Here is a 19,722-nt window from a genome sequence, read left to right as displayed (position 1 = left end):
CTTAAGAAGTCCTAAGGGAGCTGTGCTGCCATTTTTTAAAGGTCTCACTGACATGGTAAATACTGTTTTCACCACAGCTACCTCCCACTGCTCTTCCAAATCTACATCTGGATAAAGACAATGTGCAGACTCTGCCCACACTAGCAGTCGGAAGTACCTCTCCTTCTAATTGGAGGAGGTCCAAGGAAATGCCTCTCCCATAATTTCTCCTGTCTGACCCAGCCAGGATAATTTCCATTTTGCTGGTATTTAATCTCAGCCAGTTTCTAGCCACCCAACACCAAACTTTGGCAATACTTTTTCTCTTGAAGTCTAGAGAGAGTGAAAATCTGCACCACAGCAAATTCATATCAGTCCTAAATCTCTTCAAGAGGCAACATACAGGGAGTGACAAGTAATCAGAGCTACAACAGGCCCTGAAGAACATCACATACAATCCTAGTAGTACTGAAAGTTCACCACGCAAAACCAATTGGGAGCACTCACAGGTAAAAAACTAAATCAGTTCAAGATAGCCCCAGTCGTACTGATCTTCTAGCACCCAAGTGCTGTACCCAGGTCTGCTGATCCACGCTATCAAAAACTGCCAACAAATCTAATAACCACAGGAGCATGTTAGTCACTGTGGTGGGCACAGTAAAATCTGATTAACTAAAGTCAGTTTTTAAGTGCACACTACAGGAGAGAGATTCCCCTCCTTCTAAGGCCTTTATATGGCCTAAAAGGTCCTTAGTTAGCTGGGGGACAACTTCCCCAACACAGGCACTGAATGTGCAGGTCTCAGAGCAGTGGCATGCTAGGACAAAGTACTTCAAACCTGACTTGAAGATGAGAAGGGACTTCAGCTTCTATAACCAGAGAATTGTTTTATGTGCTTAATGTACTTATACAATGCCTTTTGCTATTGACGCATAGCAGTGGCCTGAATGACCAGCAGCCAGCTTGGTCTTCACTTCAGAGAGGATTAAAATTTTAACAAGCAGGACCAGCACTGGAATTTTTGGTTTGCTTGCAAACAATGTTTTGCTGCCTTCCTCCACCCAAAGGTATTCAATTTCTCTCAGCTGTGATGTGATCACACCACAATGCATGGGGCATAAGGATTTTGGTGATGGCTAACTAAAAAAATGTTTTGGGATGCACCTCAAATGTAACTAACTCATTTTACAGAGAAAGTGTGTGGTAGGTTGGAGTCTGGTTCTATAAATTCCCCAGCTACCTGCTGTGGAAATGGAGTCTAGCAGCATGTTCTTTTTGACATTAGAAATCAGTTTGGGTTTTCCAGGCAATCTCTGCAAGAGAAGGAACTAGAAATTGACTTTTTTTTCTTTTGAAATGAAAGCTGATTCTTCTTTATGCTATTAACAAGTAGCTCATGTGAGCATGCTCCAGCTCATTAATGACTGAAACAGCCCTGGAGACCTGGCTGTAGATGCGTGAATAGGCACCACTATAAAACGACAAACCATCTTCCAGGAAAAACAAAAAGATAAAGAAAAACACCTAGCATTTCCCCTACCTTCCGGAAATGATCTTTACTAATTTTTCCATTTGGTTGCTTGTTGTAGGCAAGAAAACTGTCTTTAATAGTTGTTTCCTGTTGTATCACACTGTCCTTGAGCCTTTCAATTACTTCATCGACAGTTCTATTCTTGGTATGCTTATTGGCTTGATCTTCAATCTGTTTCATTCTAAAATTGAAAGACTGCGCATGAAAACAAGTCACTTGTGTTTTCTACTTTAAAACATTTGATTCAATAATAAACTGGATTATTTTAACAATAAACAGGATAATAACACCAGAAATATTATTTTTGTGCCTAAACAAAGTTATAGTGAGTACAAATTAAGGCCCATGCAGATTCCAAGGGCCCTATTGCGCAATCAGTTGTTAAGCAGAAACCCGTGTTTAAACTGATGTTTGTAAAAATTGATTGCATGATATTGCCACAGGCTATTTATTTTTGAAGTGGAGACCATTCAAATCTAAATATGGGAGCTGATTACCAGTTCATTTTGGATCTTCTGATTTCCCAGCCTTGAGGGAGCCACTTTTACCTATTAACATTTTTAACCCCATCATAGGACCCAATTCAATGCCAAAAAAAGTCAATGGGAGTCTTTCAGATTGACTTTAAAGGGAGATGAATCAGGCTAATGTCGTCTTACCACCTGCTGGAAAGGGGTAACAATTGGTGGCCTTTGGAAATGGCATCAGTGATATTCTGTATATCTGCCCATAGGACATAGTCATATAACATCATGATTCACAGCTTCCCACTCCTAGTAACCCAAATAAGCAACCTCCACTTTTTTTCCTTTATGTGCAATGAGCGGATTAGCATATCCTTTCTCAGTCCTTAAAAGAAAAATCCCCAGACATAGAATATATAACCCTCCCTTTGAAATACTACAATATTTGTCGGCAAACCATTAGAATAACTCCTGATTAAATATGCAATAACTTTTGAAGACAGAGAAGATGTACAATAAAAGTGTGCGTAATATGTCCCGGTTGCATCCATTTCACATTTGTTATGGATTTACTATTGTCCATGAAAAAGTAAGTTGACACAATTATTTTTGTTAAGTCCAAAAGCATATATTTCTGTATGAGCAAAATGTAGAATATTCAGCAGTCTAATTTTTTATAGATTTATTAAGTATATTTTATAGTACTCCCTTAACTTGATAATAACCTGAAAATTTTAACTTCTAGCACTAAAATATTTTAATGAAACACTTTCATTAACTGCTTTTAAATAAAGTATTACTAATAGTTCACACAGAAAATTAAATCTAACATGTTTGAAATTCTGAAACATATAATGATGAAAGTAAAGAGGAGTGACTTTGCTGATAAGCAAGGCTTTCTGATGCTGTACTCTATAATCTTTGCTTTTCATCCACCATCAGGACTAGAATCCAGCTTTCCTAAACTCTAGGTGTGCGCCTTTTCCACAGAGCCACACTGCTTCCAGCATGTCTTGTTTTCCCCCAAACTCTAGGAATGGCTAACTGTACTTACTAGACAGGGCATTGTCCCCGCTGACACCCAACGGAATGGCCATAATCTGAATTAACTTTCCCATACTCCTTCCTTGCTGGTGAACCCCCTTTAAGGATGTAGCCTAGGGATTAGCAACATTCAGGGAGCCCACGCGAGTTATGTTGTCAGGGAGTAGTTGCAGAGCCATCAAGGGCTCAGAGCCAGTATGGAGGACCAAGGATCCTGGAGAGCTGTGCAAGATCTCAGAAGATTCACAGTTTTTAGGCTGAACTCACATTTTTTTGTGGAGAAACATACCCCACCCCATTATGGAAGATATTACTGGCTATTATACAGGTATTTCCACATAGATCAAAGCTTCAAGTAACTGAAGAGAAGTTGAATAGATGACTAAAATGTCCTTGTAGCTTGAGTGCAAAAAGGCATGCAATGATGCTATAGACTGAGAAGCCTACAGCCATCAGAATCAAATCAGTCTTGATTTGTGGAGCTCTGAGAATGCTCAATCCCAAAAGATGAAGTCTCAATGATTCAATGGCGATTCATAGTCTATACTTTACATGCTGTCTAGAAAAAACAAACAAACCCTGAGAACCTTGCTTATCAGCAAAGTCACTGATGACTTGGTGGGATGTACCCCTTTTGTAATATGTGAAGTAAGCTCAACAGTTCTTACTTGAGTCCAAAAGATTTTGATGAATAAACCATACATTTGCTCTTCTGATGCAATACTTTGGAGGTCAGATTACTTAGGGATTATGCAGAGACCCAGAGCTCTGCATAAGACAACACTTAGCATTTGACATATAGAGCAAATGCTCAGTCTTTTTGGAAGTTTCTTTTATAATGGTATCAATATTTTAAAATTTTAATAGGGAATCATCTGTATCAATAAAGCACAGTACCTCTCTGAAAGATCTGTCTGTCTTTTTTCTTCTCTCTGTTGACTTCCCTTTGAGATCTGTGTGCTGATACCAGTTAAATCACCAGGTAAAACAGCAACTCCTAAGCTCTCCAAAAGCATCCTGTAAAGAATCCCATCAGGAGAAATATCCTGAAATTTATGGCATAGCCTAGATAAAATAAAGAACTGAAATTAATGTAGACAGTTGAGAGTAAGGCACAATATGCATATTTTAAGGCAAAGGTTATCAAAATAATGAACTTCCTTCCCAGATAGAGGGAGTGTGTGTCCAGTGGTTAGAGGAGACTGGGGTCACTCTGCCATTGACTCACAGGGTGATCTCTCTGTGCTTCAGTTTTATTCATCTGTGAAATGGGGAAACTAATACCCAGCTCACAGAGCTCAATTTAGCTTTATGAGACAATCCATGTCTGTAAAGCTTTTGAGGATTCTTAGATGAAAGAATGGAAAGGAACGAAAGTGCATTAAACTGTGAATTCACAGCATTCTGTTTAGTCTACAAAATAGTTATTTTTCCCCATTTAGACTTTTATTTAAAAACAAACAAGCAAACCAACAAACCTGTGATACAAAAAGACTTGTAACTTAAGATATAACACCCCCTCAAGCAAGCACCCTCCTTGTGATAAATCCACATCAAAACTTTTTTTTATTTTAATAAATCTAATCTGCTACTCTAAACCAATAACAGGAGTTAGGGGAGGGAAAGGATCATGGAGAGAAAAGGGAGTCACCATGTTGTAACACCATCCAACCAGCTCCATTCAAATAAGTTCATCCTGAAAATGGATGAACTCAGACACAAACACTAAGGAACAACATCTGCCTTGGAAATGTAATCTACAAAAGGCTTCCAAATGTCCTTAAAAATTGTCCCTTCTCTTCCTCAGTCTGAATGTCATCTCGCAGGAAGCCATCTGGGACAGGCTTGCCAACCATTCTGCCTCAGTAGAAGCAGTATTGTCCTCAAGTGCCTCAGGATGAGTCACATCAGTGCCAAAAGCCCAATTATAGCTGAAGCCCCCAACAGCAGAAGTATCATTTCAGATCAATAAGACTGATGTGGCCGAAACACTGGAATTCAGAATGTAATTTATTCTCTTCATCACCCTTGCTCAAAAACCTTGTGTAATGCAACATCCCCAAAGCATCTGAGTTAAATCCTCAGTCTGGTTATGACAACTCCGACACAGATTTGACAGTCATATGTCCAATTTGTGCATGTTTAAAGGAGTCAATTATATTTTACTTATTATTTCAAATACTGTATCCCTAACCGCTTTAGAGCTGTGAACGAACAGTGCCATCCACTGTTTATCTGAATAATCTTTCCCCACAATATTTTCCCAGGATGGTCTTAAATAACATGTAACATAGAAATCCCCATTTGAAAAATGTGTGTACTGGTGGCCAGATGTGAGTAAAAGCACCTTTTTTAAAAGAATAAGGCCCAAGTCTGGTAGAATACAAGGTGAATAGCAAATTATTTGCCAAGCAAGTTTTCATCCATGGATTTCAAATTTAATCAATCCCCATTTCTTATGTAGCCCTTAAAACAAAAAAAACCCAATCAAATAAGTCATCAATAGCAATAATACCTTGTTGAATATAAAACCTGCGTTCATTTTAACCTCAGAATTGAATTTCTTCTTTGGTGTGATGAGGTGCTCCTGGACATACACATCTTAGCAAAGGCCTTGATTCAGGATAGCCCTCAAGCATGTGCTTAAGTGCTGTCCTGAATAGAGATGCTCTCTAGAACCAGGACCAAAGGATGGGCTGAGTGAGAGTTCATGCTCCATGCCTGTGTATGCTGCACAAATATATTGAAACTATCCATAGCTAGTGCAACTGGATACCCTTAGAAAATGGAATTTATGCAGATTCTACAAAGGCCTCATGAATGCCCTCCACTGTTGTCAGGTACACATTGTATTGGGTTGCATAAGGTCCTATCAGGTCACTGCAAAATCAACCCATCTAATCTAGAAAGTCTGATCTTGCAAAGCTCTGAGATTCTAGCCCCAATCCAACAAGCACATAAGCATGTGCTCAACTTAGGTGACGTTAGCAGCACCAGTCTCTGAGTATGTAAGTAGTCCCCTTGAATGGGACTGAAACCATATTAAAATGCTTCTTATGTGCATTGTTGGATCATAGTCATAGTGCTCAGCACCTTTCAGAATGAATTATGCAGGGCGTAGTCCTGTATCCACTGAAGACACTGGCAAAATATCCATTGACTGCAATGGTGGTGGATTAGACCTCTACTGACCATTTTTTTTCTGGTTTTCTTTTCCAGGCTTTCCCTCCCCAACATCGTTTTCTGATACAAGATGTTGAAACTTCAAGTAGAACTCATTTTAGAATTTAAATTGGTTGTAATTCTGGACTCCAGCCTGAGCACAGCTCTCTCGTCACAAATAATGGTTGAAAATAATGGTAAAAAGGTTATCTGGAGAAGTGTGTGAACGATGACAGCCAGTTATTCAATAATAAAAGGATAAGTAATTGCTCATGATCAGTGGTCAATGTGTTTATATTATACAACACTGAGCCATGAAACTGACTGATGACAAAAGGGTATATTTTTAATACAGTGTTCAGGGAATTAGGTGCCTGACTCTTATTAACCCCATGCATGGCACCCAAAGTTTTCTCTACAAAATTCACAGAAAAGGAAAACGGATGCAGTGTAATTTTATCTCAGTGATCACACTTGTACTTGTTCATATTTCAAGATCAAAATTATTTTCTGAAAGCCATTTCCTATTGATGCTGTTGTGTTTGCTCCTCACTTATACTGATCATCAGGACACTGGGTCACAAGGTTCAGGCTGGCACGGATTCCTTTGATTTTCCTATGATGTTTTGAAAGGTAGGAAAGAATCCCACATCTTCTGGAGAATCACAGGGCTGACGTAAAGAATGTTACAGCTTGTAGGAGAGCAAATTAGAGCCAATTAGAGCCTGACTGACATGCCACGGCAATAAAATAACTAATACAATCCACTCCTCTTTTACAAGATATAGATTTTGATTCCATACACATATGTGATTTGGGATGTTCATTGTTTTTTAGATTGAGGTGTAGTTATCAATTGGCCAATGATCAAAATGAGAGTCGATTATGTCATGTCCCAGTTTACAAGGGTTCTCCTAAAATTAAGGCTCTCGAATTGTTCATTACAAGATACTATTGTAGAATATTACAATAAGATAATGTGGGTAGTTATATTCATTTCCATTTGGAAACAGTTAATACTTTTTTTAAAGATACATTTTCCATCACACCCAATTTTCACTTTGAGGAATGGGCTTGTTTTACCTTTTTAAAGTATCCTTTGAACCATACGACCCCAATTTTGCCAGTGTTTCATTAAAAGAACTTCCATGGAAATAAAGAGGAAATTTGCAAGCTGATCACTTGCAGAATAGGGGTTACTGATTGGCCTGGTGGCATTTTATTTTCTCTAAAGCTTAAGGCAAATTGAAGTATCCCAAGATTCAAAACACCACTTTTTTAGAAAAATATGGAGAGAAAGTTAATAAAGTTACATAACTTAATAGTCAGATGCCAGCAGCTTACTTTATAAATTGTTCATCGGACAAAGAGGGACAATATATCTGTACAATTTTTCTTAGCTGATTTCTGCTAATAATGCCTGTACATTTAGGGTCACAGGTCTGCAAAGCCTTGTGGAAGTCTTTCCAATTTTCCGTGATTTTATCCGAAAGAATGTCTTCCACCTAAAATGCAAATATATAAGTCATTGAAATAAAAAAAGGCTGTGAAGTTATATTGCCATATGTCAGTAATCATATAGTAAAATTAAATAAACCCCTTAATTACAGAAAATCAATATTTACTGAAGATAAACCTCATTATTACTTACAGTATCCCAAGCCAGAACAAGAGAAGGTGGCTTCTTAACTTCCTTTGTTCCATTAAGCCATTTATGACCCATCTAATTAAAAAAAAAAGTTATTTGTATTAAAACTTTTTAGTGCACTGTTTCCTCCATAGTGTACAATGAAAGCCAATGCATATATTCTCAAGGTTCTGTTTGAAAGTGTGTCTCTAATCTGAAAAGTGACTACACAAAAATGGCACTTTACTACACTGATCTGCTCCTTTTGTGAATTAAAAGTCACAGCTACTGACTTTAATAACAAAACAACATATTATTGCTGGTTACTCTCCAAAGCTAAAGTCACTGACAGATAAGCTGCAAGTTGGATAGCTGTCTCTGAGGGAAAAATTTGAAGACAGTGGGATGGCACAGGTGAATGTGAGTGCAGAATCTGGTTCCCAGACCATAGATCAGGTTCAGTTTGTGGCACTGGCAGTTAGAATAAAAGCATCTTTTTACTTGTAAACTGAGTACATTTAACACAAGAACTACTGAGATGCAACAGACACATGGAACCTTATTTTTTCCAGAGTAATCGGGGTCAATATCCAGATCCAGCTGAGCTCTGTTCAGTGCAAAATCCAAGGAGAGACAAAAGTGCCTTTATGTCATTTTCAGATATCCCAGTCCTGGGGCCAGTGAGGAGCTGGTTTGGCTAGTTGAGGCCCAGCTTGATTCCCAGGACTACTAGCATCTGCCTCAGAGCTGCTTTGACTTTCATCTGGCTGCAACAGTCCCACGGGGCCATTCCCTCAGCCAGAGAATGATAGAGCACCACAGCATTCTAGAAAAACTTCCCTCCCCCTGGGTATGCCCCAAAGAATTCCCCTGTGTCACAGAGTGGGCAGGACAGAGTGTTACAGAGCCAGCTATGCCAGCTTTACATCACCCAGGGAATGAGTGAGTGGAGCCTTTGTATTTGGCTAGGCTGGCTTTGCAGCTGTTTTGCACCAATAGATGGCACAACAGAGGTCAGAATCTGGCCCACTCTTCAGAGCAGAATCAGACTTCAAGTGTGAAATCCTAGCTAGCATGGCAATCTCTGGTTGTCAGCTGGTATCTTATCCCAGGGTGGCCATGATCCCTGTTGCTCTGTGTTTCTCTAGCCTGCCCTTCTTTATGCTAAAATTTACTTTATTTAGAACACTGAGTAGGCAGTAGAATTTTAACTCTAAAATGAATCCAAATAAGTTAATTTGAGCATCCAAATTCATTTGCATAACCCATTAGTATTTGCACTTTGACAGCATTTATACTTTTTCCCTCCGACATGTCAGTTTTATAATTATAAAAATGTGTCCAAGACTCTCAGCACAACCATTATTCAATTCAATAATAGGTAGAAGGGACATGAACGGATGAATCAAATATATCTATCGTTGGAGCCAACAGAACAGGATGCCGTCTAATTCAGATCTACATCAAAGCTTTTCTCAAAGCAATACACACCATTCAAGACTATTCAGTAGGAACCTCTTTTTGTGCATCTAGTGCATCTCTTGACACTGCCAGGTTCTTTGATTCTTTTCAATGACACTAACTACACCAGCTTAAGACAAAAACTAAATAAAGATTTATTCAGATGACACATTAATGTGAACCTAAAATTGATCTAATAAAACTATTATGAACAGCTCTAATATAATAAAGCAGTTATGAAAACTATAGATTAGACTACTTCTGAGTATAATTCAGTAAGCAAAACAAGAAACTGACATACTGACTAGATATTCTGGTCAAAAGATACAGGATATAACCTCACTATATGTATGGTAGTGGTTCTAAAGGAAGATATTAAAAGATTACTACAAAACTCCAAACATTTCAAAGTCATACACATAAAAACACACAATCAATGGGTATTGTAAATCTCAGAATCTATGTATTATTATCTAGTATAAATAGATAGAAAAAGCTCTTCTGCAACATATCTGCAAAACAGTTTTGATAATTGAAAGCTGGAAAGAGATACTTCCATCCCACACCTGCTACACACATGTACATGAACTTGTGATTACATTCCAGGGGGAGTTTCCAGAAACTTGAGGTAACTGTGAAATTGGTTCTCAACCCATACTTCAGAGGCAAAAGACTCCAAGAGTGTGAATTATGTAGGAGTTTTACACTGCTGAAAAGCATATGCATTCACTAACTTAGGCTTGGTCTACACTACGCGTTTAAACAGATTTTTGCAGCGTTAATCTGATTTAACGCTGTACCCGTCCACACTACGAGGCCCTTTATATCGATATAAAGGGCTCTTTAAATCGGTTTCTGTACTCCTCCCCGACGAGAGGAGTAGCACTAAAATCGGTATTACCATAGCGGATTAGGGTTAGTGTGGCCGCAAATTGATGGTATTGGCCTCCGGGCGGTATTTCACAGTGCACCACTGTGACCGCTCTGGACAGCAATTTGAACTCGGATGCAGTGGCCAGGTAAACAGGAAAAGCCCCGCAAAATTTTGATTTTCATTTCCTGTTTGCCCAGTGTGGAGCTCTGATCAGCACAGGTGGCAATGCAGTCCCAAATCCAAAAAGAGCTCCAGCATGGACCGTACGGGAGACACTGCATCTGATCACTGTATGGGGAAACAAATCTGTTCTATCAAAGCTCTGTTATAGAAGACGAAATGCCAAAGCGTTTGAAAAAAAAATCTACAGGCTACACAGTGCTGCGTGACAAGTGTAACGGGAAGCCAGAGACTCAAATGGATGCTCATGGAGGGAGGGAGGGGGTACTGAGGACACCAGCTATCCCACAATCCCCAGCAGTCTCCGAAAAGTATTAGCATTCTTGGCTGAGCTCCCAATGCCTGTAGGGTCAAACACATTGTCCGGCGTGGTTCAGGATATAGCTTGTCAATTTACTCCCCCCCGCCACGTGAAAGAAAAGGGAAAGAAATCGTTTCTTGACTTCTTTCAATGTCACCCTATGTCTACTGAATGCTGCTGGTAGATGCGATGCTGCAGCAGTGAAGAGCAGTATCCGCTCCTCTACCCTCCCTGGTGGCAGACGGTACATGCTTGATAACTGCTGAATACCCCTGGCTGGCCTCGGGGCGCCTGGGTAAAAATAGGAATGATTCCTGGTCATTCCCAGTAGATGATACAGAATGGCTGGTAACCGTCTTCATCATAGCCACGGGGGGCTGAGCTCCATCAGCCCCCTCCCTTTCCTGTGTAAAGAAAAGATTCTGTCCTGCCTGGACTATCATAGCAGCGGCATGCTGGGCTCCTCTCCCCTGCACCGCTTAATGTCCTGCCTGGACTGTCATAGCACGGGGAGGCTGCCTCCCCCTCATTTTATCTCACTAACAAGTCACTGTTTCTTATTCCTGCATTCTTTATAACTTCATGACACAAATGGGGGGACACTGCCACGGTAGCCCAGGAAGGTTGGGGGAGGAGGGAAGCAACGGGTGGGTTGTTGCAGGGCCCCTCCCCCCCGTGAATGGCATGTAACTCATCATTTCTGCGGGATCTGACACGGAGCAGCTGTGCTCTCTGATACACTGCTTCTCTAGTACACTTGCCTCAAATTCTAGGCAGGACTGACTCTACTTTTAGAAACCATAAAGGAGGGATTGACTCGGGGAGTCATTCCCAGTTTTGCTTTTGTGCTCCCGGCCGATCTCAGCCAGGGGCACCCATGATAGCAGCAGACAGCACAGAAGGACAGATAACCGTCATCTTATTGCCAATTTACACCAGCAGCAGATGGTACAGAAGGACTGGTAACCGTCTCTGCTATCATGCAAAAGTAAATGAATGCTGCTGTGTAGCACTGGAGTATCGCCTCTGTCTGCGGCATCCATTACACATACGGTGATTAAAAAAAGCTGAACGGGCTCCATGGTTGCCGTGCTATGGCGTCTGCCAGGGCAATCCAGGGAAAAAAGGCGCAAAATGATTGTCTGCCGTTGCTTTCCCGGAGGAAGGAATGACTGACGACATTTACCCAGAACCACCCGCGACAATGATTTTTGCCCCATCAGCCACTGGGCTCTCAACCCAGAATTCTAAGGGGCGGGGGAGACTGCGGGAACTATGGGATAGCTACGGAATAGCTACCCACAGTGCAATGCTCTGGAAATCGACGCTAGCCTCGGACCATGGACGCACACCGCCGCATTAATGCACTTAGTGTGGCCGCGTGCACTCAATTTTATACAATCTGTTTTATAAAACCGGTTTATGTAAAATTGGAATTTTCCCGTAGTGTAGACGTACCCTTAGATGAAGATTTTTTCAGAGCTTAGGGTTTTATTAAGAATTGTCCTGACACCTTGCTATAAACATTATAAAAAAGAAAATCCTTAGAAAAGTATTGATAAACACTTACTAGAGATTCTTTTTCTTCAAACAAGTCTAAAAATGTATGGTAGCTGAGGTACCCAGTGTGTTCTGGATCAATTATCTTAATTAGGTCTTGGAAGTCCTTGTCTCTTATTCGAAATAAGATGCAGTCCAAAACGCGACGAAGCTCATGTCTTGTGATCTTTCCATCTTGTTTCTAAAACAAATGTTCATGTGTGTGTGAAACAGAGTGAACAAATTTACTAAAAGACAATGTCTATTTTAAAACACTGTTCTGAATCTACAAAAAGAACAGGAGTACTTGCAGCACCTTAGAAACTAACAAATTTATTTGAGCATAAGCTTTCGTGGGCTACAGCCCACTTCATTGGATACATGCAATGGAAAATACCAGTAGGAAGATATATATATATATACACACACACACAGAGAACATGAAACAATGGGTGTTACCATACACACTCTAATGAGACCGATCAGTTAAGGTGAGCTATTACCAGCAGGAGAGAAAAAAACTTTTTGTAGTGGTAATCAAAATGGTCCATTTGCAGCAGTTGACAAGAAGGTGTGAGGAACAGTATGGGGGGAATAAACATGGGGAAACAGATTTACTTTGTGTAATGACCCATCCACTCCCAGCCTTTATTCAAGCCTAATTTAATGGTGTCCATTTTGCAAATTAATTCCAATTCAGCAGTCTCTCGTTGGACTTTTTGAAGTTTTTTTGTTGTAATATTGACTTTTATGTTTATAATCGAGGGACCAGGGAGATTGAAGTGTTCTCCGACTGGTTTTTGAATGTTATAATTCTTGACATCTGATTTGTGTCCATTTATTCTTTTACACAGAAACTGTCCGGTTTGGCCAATGTACATGGCAGAGGGACATTGCTGACATTTCTGAACCTCTACGTCACACAACCCACAGTGACTGAAAGCTTTCACTATTGGTTAGCTTTTTGATAGTCTAATCAGTGGTTCTCAACCTATTTATCACTGTAGGCCACATATGCAGATCTCTGTGTGTTACGTGAGCTGCATCCACTCAATATATATACTACCTGTATGGCCCTGAAGATGTCACATGGGCCACAGCTGTGTGCTGATTGGGCTGCCAGCGGCCCACAGCCCACAGGTTGAGAACCACCAGTTTATATGATGTGAATCTGGTAGTCTCAGTCCAGTTCTCAGTGGACAAGAGGATATACTGCAACAGGAGCCCTTGTTGGCAGTCACAGCAGAGGGACTAAGGTTATAGAAATTGAACTATCCTCTTACACTAGAAGTCGTACCCTAAGTCCAGGTTTGTAATATGTTGGTAGAGCAGTATTAGGGAGCTTAGAATATAGCTGCCTGTCCTGGACCTGTTCTGTGGAGAAATAGACAAAAGTATTTGGTCTCCAAGATTGTTAATTCAGCACTTTCTGCAAAAATTAAATTGATGGTTTATGTTATGCAAGTACATATAAACACACATACATACACACACACACTTTTTTTTAAATAAAAAGGATGTTTTTGTTACTTCCCACCAGCTCTGTTTCCCTGCAGTAACTTGCTGCTGCCATTGGCCCCATCCATTGCCTTAGTGTAGAAGGGGAGTCCTTTAAAGGTTATTTGTGACTGGAATGAATTCCCACACAGCTCTCAGCACAGAACAGACATATATATGCACCCTGGGTTAGTGTCCCAAATTCACCTCCTATCAGGGGATTTCCTTTATTCTTAATATCAGAACAATAAAATACAAACTCCAACCTAAGCATTTTTTTTTGAGCTTATCTTTTCCTAGGGTATTTTCCTCCTTGATCTCTGTTTTTGCACATAGGTCTCTCTGCCTTAGAGAGTAATGCTAAGCCTTTTATATTCCTGGGTTGGAGCTAATAGAAACCACTGGGTCTGACAGGGATAATGACTTAGTAGAAATAATTCTGCATTTCTGTACCATCCCAGCATGTGACACTGCCATACTATCATATAAATGTGCACTTTTTAAAGCATCTTATGCAATAAACAATGGAATGGGCTTATACAACAGTACTATTATATTTATGTATTGTTACAGTTAAGGCATAATTTTTGTTTCAGTCCCCATGACATATGTCCATAAGGTTTGAGGGAGAGTTTTAAATAGAGGTTAGTCTGTTTTTATCACAGTCTATTAGATCTTGGAATTTTATATTTTTGCTTGGACTTTTATTTTATTTTGCTTCCCTTAAAAAAAAAAACTGGTGGAAAAAAAGAAGAAATGTAAGGAATAAATGCCTGGGAACAATAAAAGAAAAATGAATGGAAAACAGTTTCTCCAGTGATTCATTCCTGCCTAAGCACGAGACAAATATTTTGCTGCTCATAAACCTCACACCAAGAAAAATTCTGTTTCCCTTTAGTCCCCTATAGAGATCCAGGGTGGCAGTAGTAATATACAGGATGAGCAATTATTTACTTCATCAGCTGGTTTGGGAAACACTTTGAAGTTTTGTAATCAAAAGATAATGGTCTTGTGAAACTGCTTTTCTGCCATCGGAATTTTCTTTAGAGACTGTTGTCAGTGCATTAAATCATACGGAAAAGAAACTGGATAATATATCTACCTCAGTGAATGTGTTAAGAAATTTGGCAGAGGAGTTACAAAAATTAGTTCTATTTTACATGAAAATATGTACCGGGTAAGTGGAAGCATCTTCTCCTCAAAGCTTAAACCAGGGCTCGGCAACCTCTGGCACGCAGTTTGCCAGAGTAAGCACCCGGCCGAGACAGGCCAGTTTGTTTACCTGCCTCGTCGGCAGGTTCGGCCGATCACGGCTCCCACTGGCCATGGTTCACTGTCCCAGGCCAATGGGGGCAGTGGGAAGCCGCAGCCAACACATCGCTCAGCCCATGGCACTTCCCACCGCCCCCATTGGCTTGGGACGGAGAACCGCGGCCAATGGGAGCAGCAATCGGCTGAATCTGCCAACGCGGCAGGAAAACAAACTGGCCCGGCCCGCCAGGGTGCTTACCCTGGCGAGCCGCATGCCAGAGGTTGCCGACCCCTGGCTTAAACACATACTGTGGTTAAAGATAACTTGTTTTTTAGTCATTGCTTTGAATATATTGAAAAAATAATATATATTATATTAGCCTTCAATCAGTGAAATTTTTGATTATTTGACACCTAAAATCTCTAAAATGTTTTCATTTATGAGCTAGATTGTCACCTGGTGTAAATTAGCATAGCTCCAACGACCTCACTGGGGCTAAAATGATTTACACCAGCAGAAAATCTGTATGTATCTCTGTATGTGTAACTGTTTTGGATGTTAATAATGAAGCTGTTCCTCCTGCAGCCATAGTGCTCTTTCTGCTGTCTCAAACATCGGTATCTGTGTAAATAATTTCATTCACTGATGACCAGTACAATAAAGCACATAAGCATGTGCTTGTGTACGTGATTAAGTGCTTTGCTAAATCAGGGCCCTAATGCTGGTATGTGTTATTATTATCATTCACTGCAATGTAGGAAACTTAACTCTCTTCTTTGTAAAGTGCCAGGCAAAGTCTTTCTTTTGTAGTGATTGTGTGTGTATACACACAAACATATATGTAAAAACAACGAGGAGTACTTGTGGCACCTTAGAGACTAACAAACTTATTTGGGCATAAGCTTTCGTGGGCTAAAACCCACTTTATCAGATGCATGGAGTGGAAAATACAGTAGGCAGGTATATATACACAGTATATGAAAAGATGGGAGTTGACTTACCAAGTGGGAGTCAGTGCTAACGAGACAATTCAGATAAAGTGGAAATGGGCTAGTCTCAATAGTAGAATACCAAGGGAGGAAAAATCACTTTTGTAGTGGTAATAAGGCTAATATAATCAGGGTGGCCAATTTCAAACTGTTGACAAGAAGGTGTGAGTAACAGTAGGGAAAAATTAGTATGAGGAAATTAGTTTTTGTAGTGACCCACCCACTTCTAGCCTTTATTCAGGGCTAATTTGATGGTGTCCAGTCTGCAAATTAATTCCAGTTCTGCAGATTCATGTTGGAGTCTGCTTCGGAAGTTTTTTTTGTTGAAGAATTGCCATTTTTAAGTCTGTTATTGAGTGTCCACGGAAGTTGAAATATTCTCCAACTAGTTTTTGAATGTTATAATCCTTGACGTCTGATCTGTGTCCGTTTATTCTTTTGTGTAGAGACTGTCTGGTTTGGCCAATGTACATGGCAGAGGGGCATTGCTGGCACATGATGGCATATATCACATTGGTAGATGTGCAGGTGAATGAGCCCCTGATGGTGTGGCTGATGTGGTTAGGTCCTATGATGGTCGTCCCTTGAATAGATATGCAGACAGAGTTGGCAACAAACCCAATTGAGAAACTGCAGAACTGGAATTAATTTGCAAACAGGACACCATCAACTTAGGCCTGAATAAAGACTGGGAGTGGATGGGTCAGTACAAAAACTAATTTCCCCTACTGTTACTCACACCTTCTTGTCAACTGTTTGAAATGGGCCACGCTGAAAACATTAGCCTCATTACCAGGGCTGACCCTACCCATAAGCAAAGTACGCAGTTGCATAGGGCACCAGTAAATTTGGTGAAATTTCCTGGTGCCCTGCGCAGCTGTGTGCTGCTCCAGCCCTTACCCCCTTCTTCCTCATGGCCCCTGCCTCTGATCCTCCCCAGCCCCACCTCTTCCCACCCCTGCTCCACCCCACTCCATCCTTTCCCCAAAGCCTCACCCTGCTCCTCCCCCGCCCTGCCACCACTCCCTTGAGGACTGCACCAGGGCCGGGCCTGCACTCATTGGCGACAGGAAGTGCAGTGACCTGGCCCCAGATGTGCTGCCACTCAGTGATGGTGGGTGGTTCCCTCCTGCCCCCAAGCCAGCCCTCCCCCCCGACACACAGAGGCCTAGGACCCCCCATACACTCTCCCCAAGGGGATTGCATAGGGCCCCAGAATAGCTAGGGACCGTCCTGCTCATTACCACTACAAAAGTGATTTTTCCTCCCTTCGTATTCTACTGTTGAGAATAGCCCACTTCCATTTTAATTATTAGTTAACACTGACCCCCACTTGGTAAGGCTACTCCCATCTTTTCATGTACTGTGCATATATACCTGCCTACTGCATTTTCCACTCCATGCATCTGATGAAGTGGGTTTTAGCCCACAAAAGCTTATGCCCAAATAAATTTGTTAGTCTCTAACATGTCACAAGTACTCTTCATTGTTTTTGCTGATACAGACTAACATGGCTACCACTCTGAAACATATATGTGTGTAATTTATACTGCAGAGCGAGAAAGAGCAATTTTTATGTAATTATACTTGAAAGGAATTTGATATATTACCTATATAAAAATTTGTAATAAAAAATGCCTGCAGTACCTCTGAAGATATGCCCAGTGCTCATTTTGCTTGTGTCAACCAGACTGAAAGCTTTAATTTTTTCAGTCTATTATTTGCTCATCCAATCCAAAAATATAGACTGTACAATTTAAGAAGAGCAATCTGTAGCAAATCAAAGCAATAAAAAATTCCATCTGTCCACTAAAGGAACGATCACACAGTCCAGTGTATGGATCATATATATCATGACATTCCATCAAAAATGACAAGAATGCTTTTTTTAACATAGTTCAGTACATCATGAAAGCCATAAAACAGAACAGACTGACAGTTCTTTATTAAGAGTGCATTCATTCTAGAGCTAGACATAAAAAGCATGCCCAAATTCATTTTAAAGAAGTCAGATTAAAATATTGCTGCAGATAAAGCGAGTGATGCAATGGAATGATCCTGGTCAATCTCACAGGTCTGACATTATACATCTGTCAGATTATAGACCACGAACAAGATATGTTTTACAAGTTCCACATTTCCTATTCATATTGTATAGCATGGGGATGTGACAATGACTCTGTAGCTGAGGTTCTAACTTATTTTACATTATCATACTGATTTTAATCCCTTCCCTCACTTCACTAAAATGCAATAATTCTGCCTATAATTTCTCAGGTGTGGTCATGTGCCAAGGGATATTTATTTATTTAAGTTTGTGAATAACTGGATAAAGCAGTTGAGACAGTTGAGAAGTTGCATATTTGCATCTGTGAAATTTTCCTAACTTCTTTGAAACATTTTCCAGAATGGCTTGGTATAGAATTTGAGTCTATAAACATTTATATGTGTCTTTAATGTCAATTACAGTCAAAATCAATAGGACTTCTCATGTGTGTAATATTAAGCATGTGCATAAATCTTTGCAGGATCACAGTGTAATTTTGGAGCTACCTACAGTTCTTTTGAACCTATGACAACTTCAGGAGCACTCAGATGTTTATAAATTCCATAGTCTGTCTGGTTTCATGGGTGGCTAGAAAACACTTTAGCTTCTTTTCTTGGGCCTTGATGTCTTCATTTATGAGACTTCTACACACAGCTTGCATTGCTTGCCCAGAGAAGCAACACATACTATCCTTTTTAAAAAGATTTTAGAAATAAAAGTAATGCTCATGAAGGATCCCAGACTGAATTTCTAAATTTATCCACACAACAGGAAATGCAGCAACATGGAACTCTGGAAGTCTGAGGTGAACATCTTAAGTTTTCACTTTAGCAATCCTTTAAGCAACTGGGACACAATAGACAATCAATACTAAAAACTAACATAAACAATGTGGGAGATTAACAAAAACAGAACAGCACTACAATTTATGGAATTCAGTTGCACATAAGTTTACAAGATGAAAAAAGAATAACAAAATAAAATATAATTAACTCAACTGAAAAGTTAAAAACTATATAGAGTAAATAGAATAAGTGGACGAAGAGTTTCCAACCCCAAATATAAAAAAAAGAATGATACTTGAAAAAAAAATCAAAAAAATAAAAACATTCCCACCTGTGGCTTTTCATGGGGGGAGGGGCCATTTAGCCTCATGTATGTAATATTCCCCTCCTATATATAGGATTTGGTTAATAAAGAAATGAAGTAGGGTAATATAATTAATGCCAATCAAGATGGATGTTGGGAAAAAATAGATCTTGTCAAGTGAACTTGATATCTTTTTTATGACATTTTGATTAAGAGACAAGAATGATACAAAACTGAATATGGCACACACTAAAGGGATTAAAAACTGGCTAACTAACAGGTTTTAAAATGTAATTGTAAATGGGGAATCACGATCAAGGGTCTGTGTTTTCAGTAGAGTCCCACAAGGAATTGGTTGTTGGCCCCAAGTTACATAATATTTTTATCAATGACCTAGAAGAAAACAAAATCATCACTGATAAGTTTGTAGATGACACAAAAATTGGGGGATCGGTAAATTACTGATACAGAGAGATCTGAATCACTTGGTAAACTAAGCGCAAACAAACAATGTGTGTTTCAATACAGCCAAATGTAAAATCCTGCATGTAGAAACAAAAAATGCAGGCCATACATACAAGATCAGGCTTTGCCATGAGCACTGTGTATGGGGCAGCATGTTGTTGTTTTGCCCTCAGGAGCAGTCTAGGAAGCAGATTGTGACTCAGTCACAATCTGCCTCCTAG

The 19,722-nt window shown here is 40.0% G+C and overlaps 1 protein-coding gene across 3 annotated transcripts in view; it reads right to left on the bottom strand.

Annotated features, from left to right (window-relative positions):
* Positions 1-19,722, bottom strand: part of EFCAB6 (EF-hand calcium binding domain 6) — a 168,648-nt gene that overhangs the window by 79,129 nt on the left and 69,797 nt on the right. For 2 of the 3 annotated variants that reach the window (XM_030540001.1, XM_030540005.1), the window contains 5 exons: positions 12,194-12,364; positions 7,832-7,903; positions 7,525-7,685; positions 3,916-4,083; positions 1,520-1,691 (listed from right to left, as the gene is read on the bottom strand). In XM_030540001.1, coding sequence (XP_030395861.1) covers positions 1,520-1,691; positions 3,916-4,083; positions 7,525-7,685; positions 7,832-7,903; positions 12,194-12,364 — 744 coding nt within the window. The remainder of the gene's footprint in view (positions 1-1,519; positions 1,692-3,915; positions 4,084-7,524; positions 7,686-7,831; positions 7,904-12,193; positions 12,365-19,722) is intronic. The other variant, XM_030540003.1, reaches the window with a different exon arrangement.

Source organism: Gopherus evgoodei, chromosome 1, assembly GCF_007399415.2.
Source record: "Gopherus evgoodei ecotype Sinaloan lineage chromosome 1, rGopEvg1_v1.p, whole genome shotgun sequence".
NCBI classification, from domain to species: Eukaryota; Metazoa; Chordata; order Testudines; family Testudinidae; genus Gopherus; species Gopherus evgoodei.
Note: the sequence above shows the minus strand (reverse complement) of the source record. Positions and strands in the feature narration are given on the sequence as shown.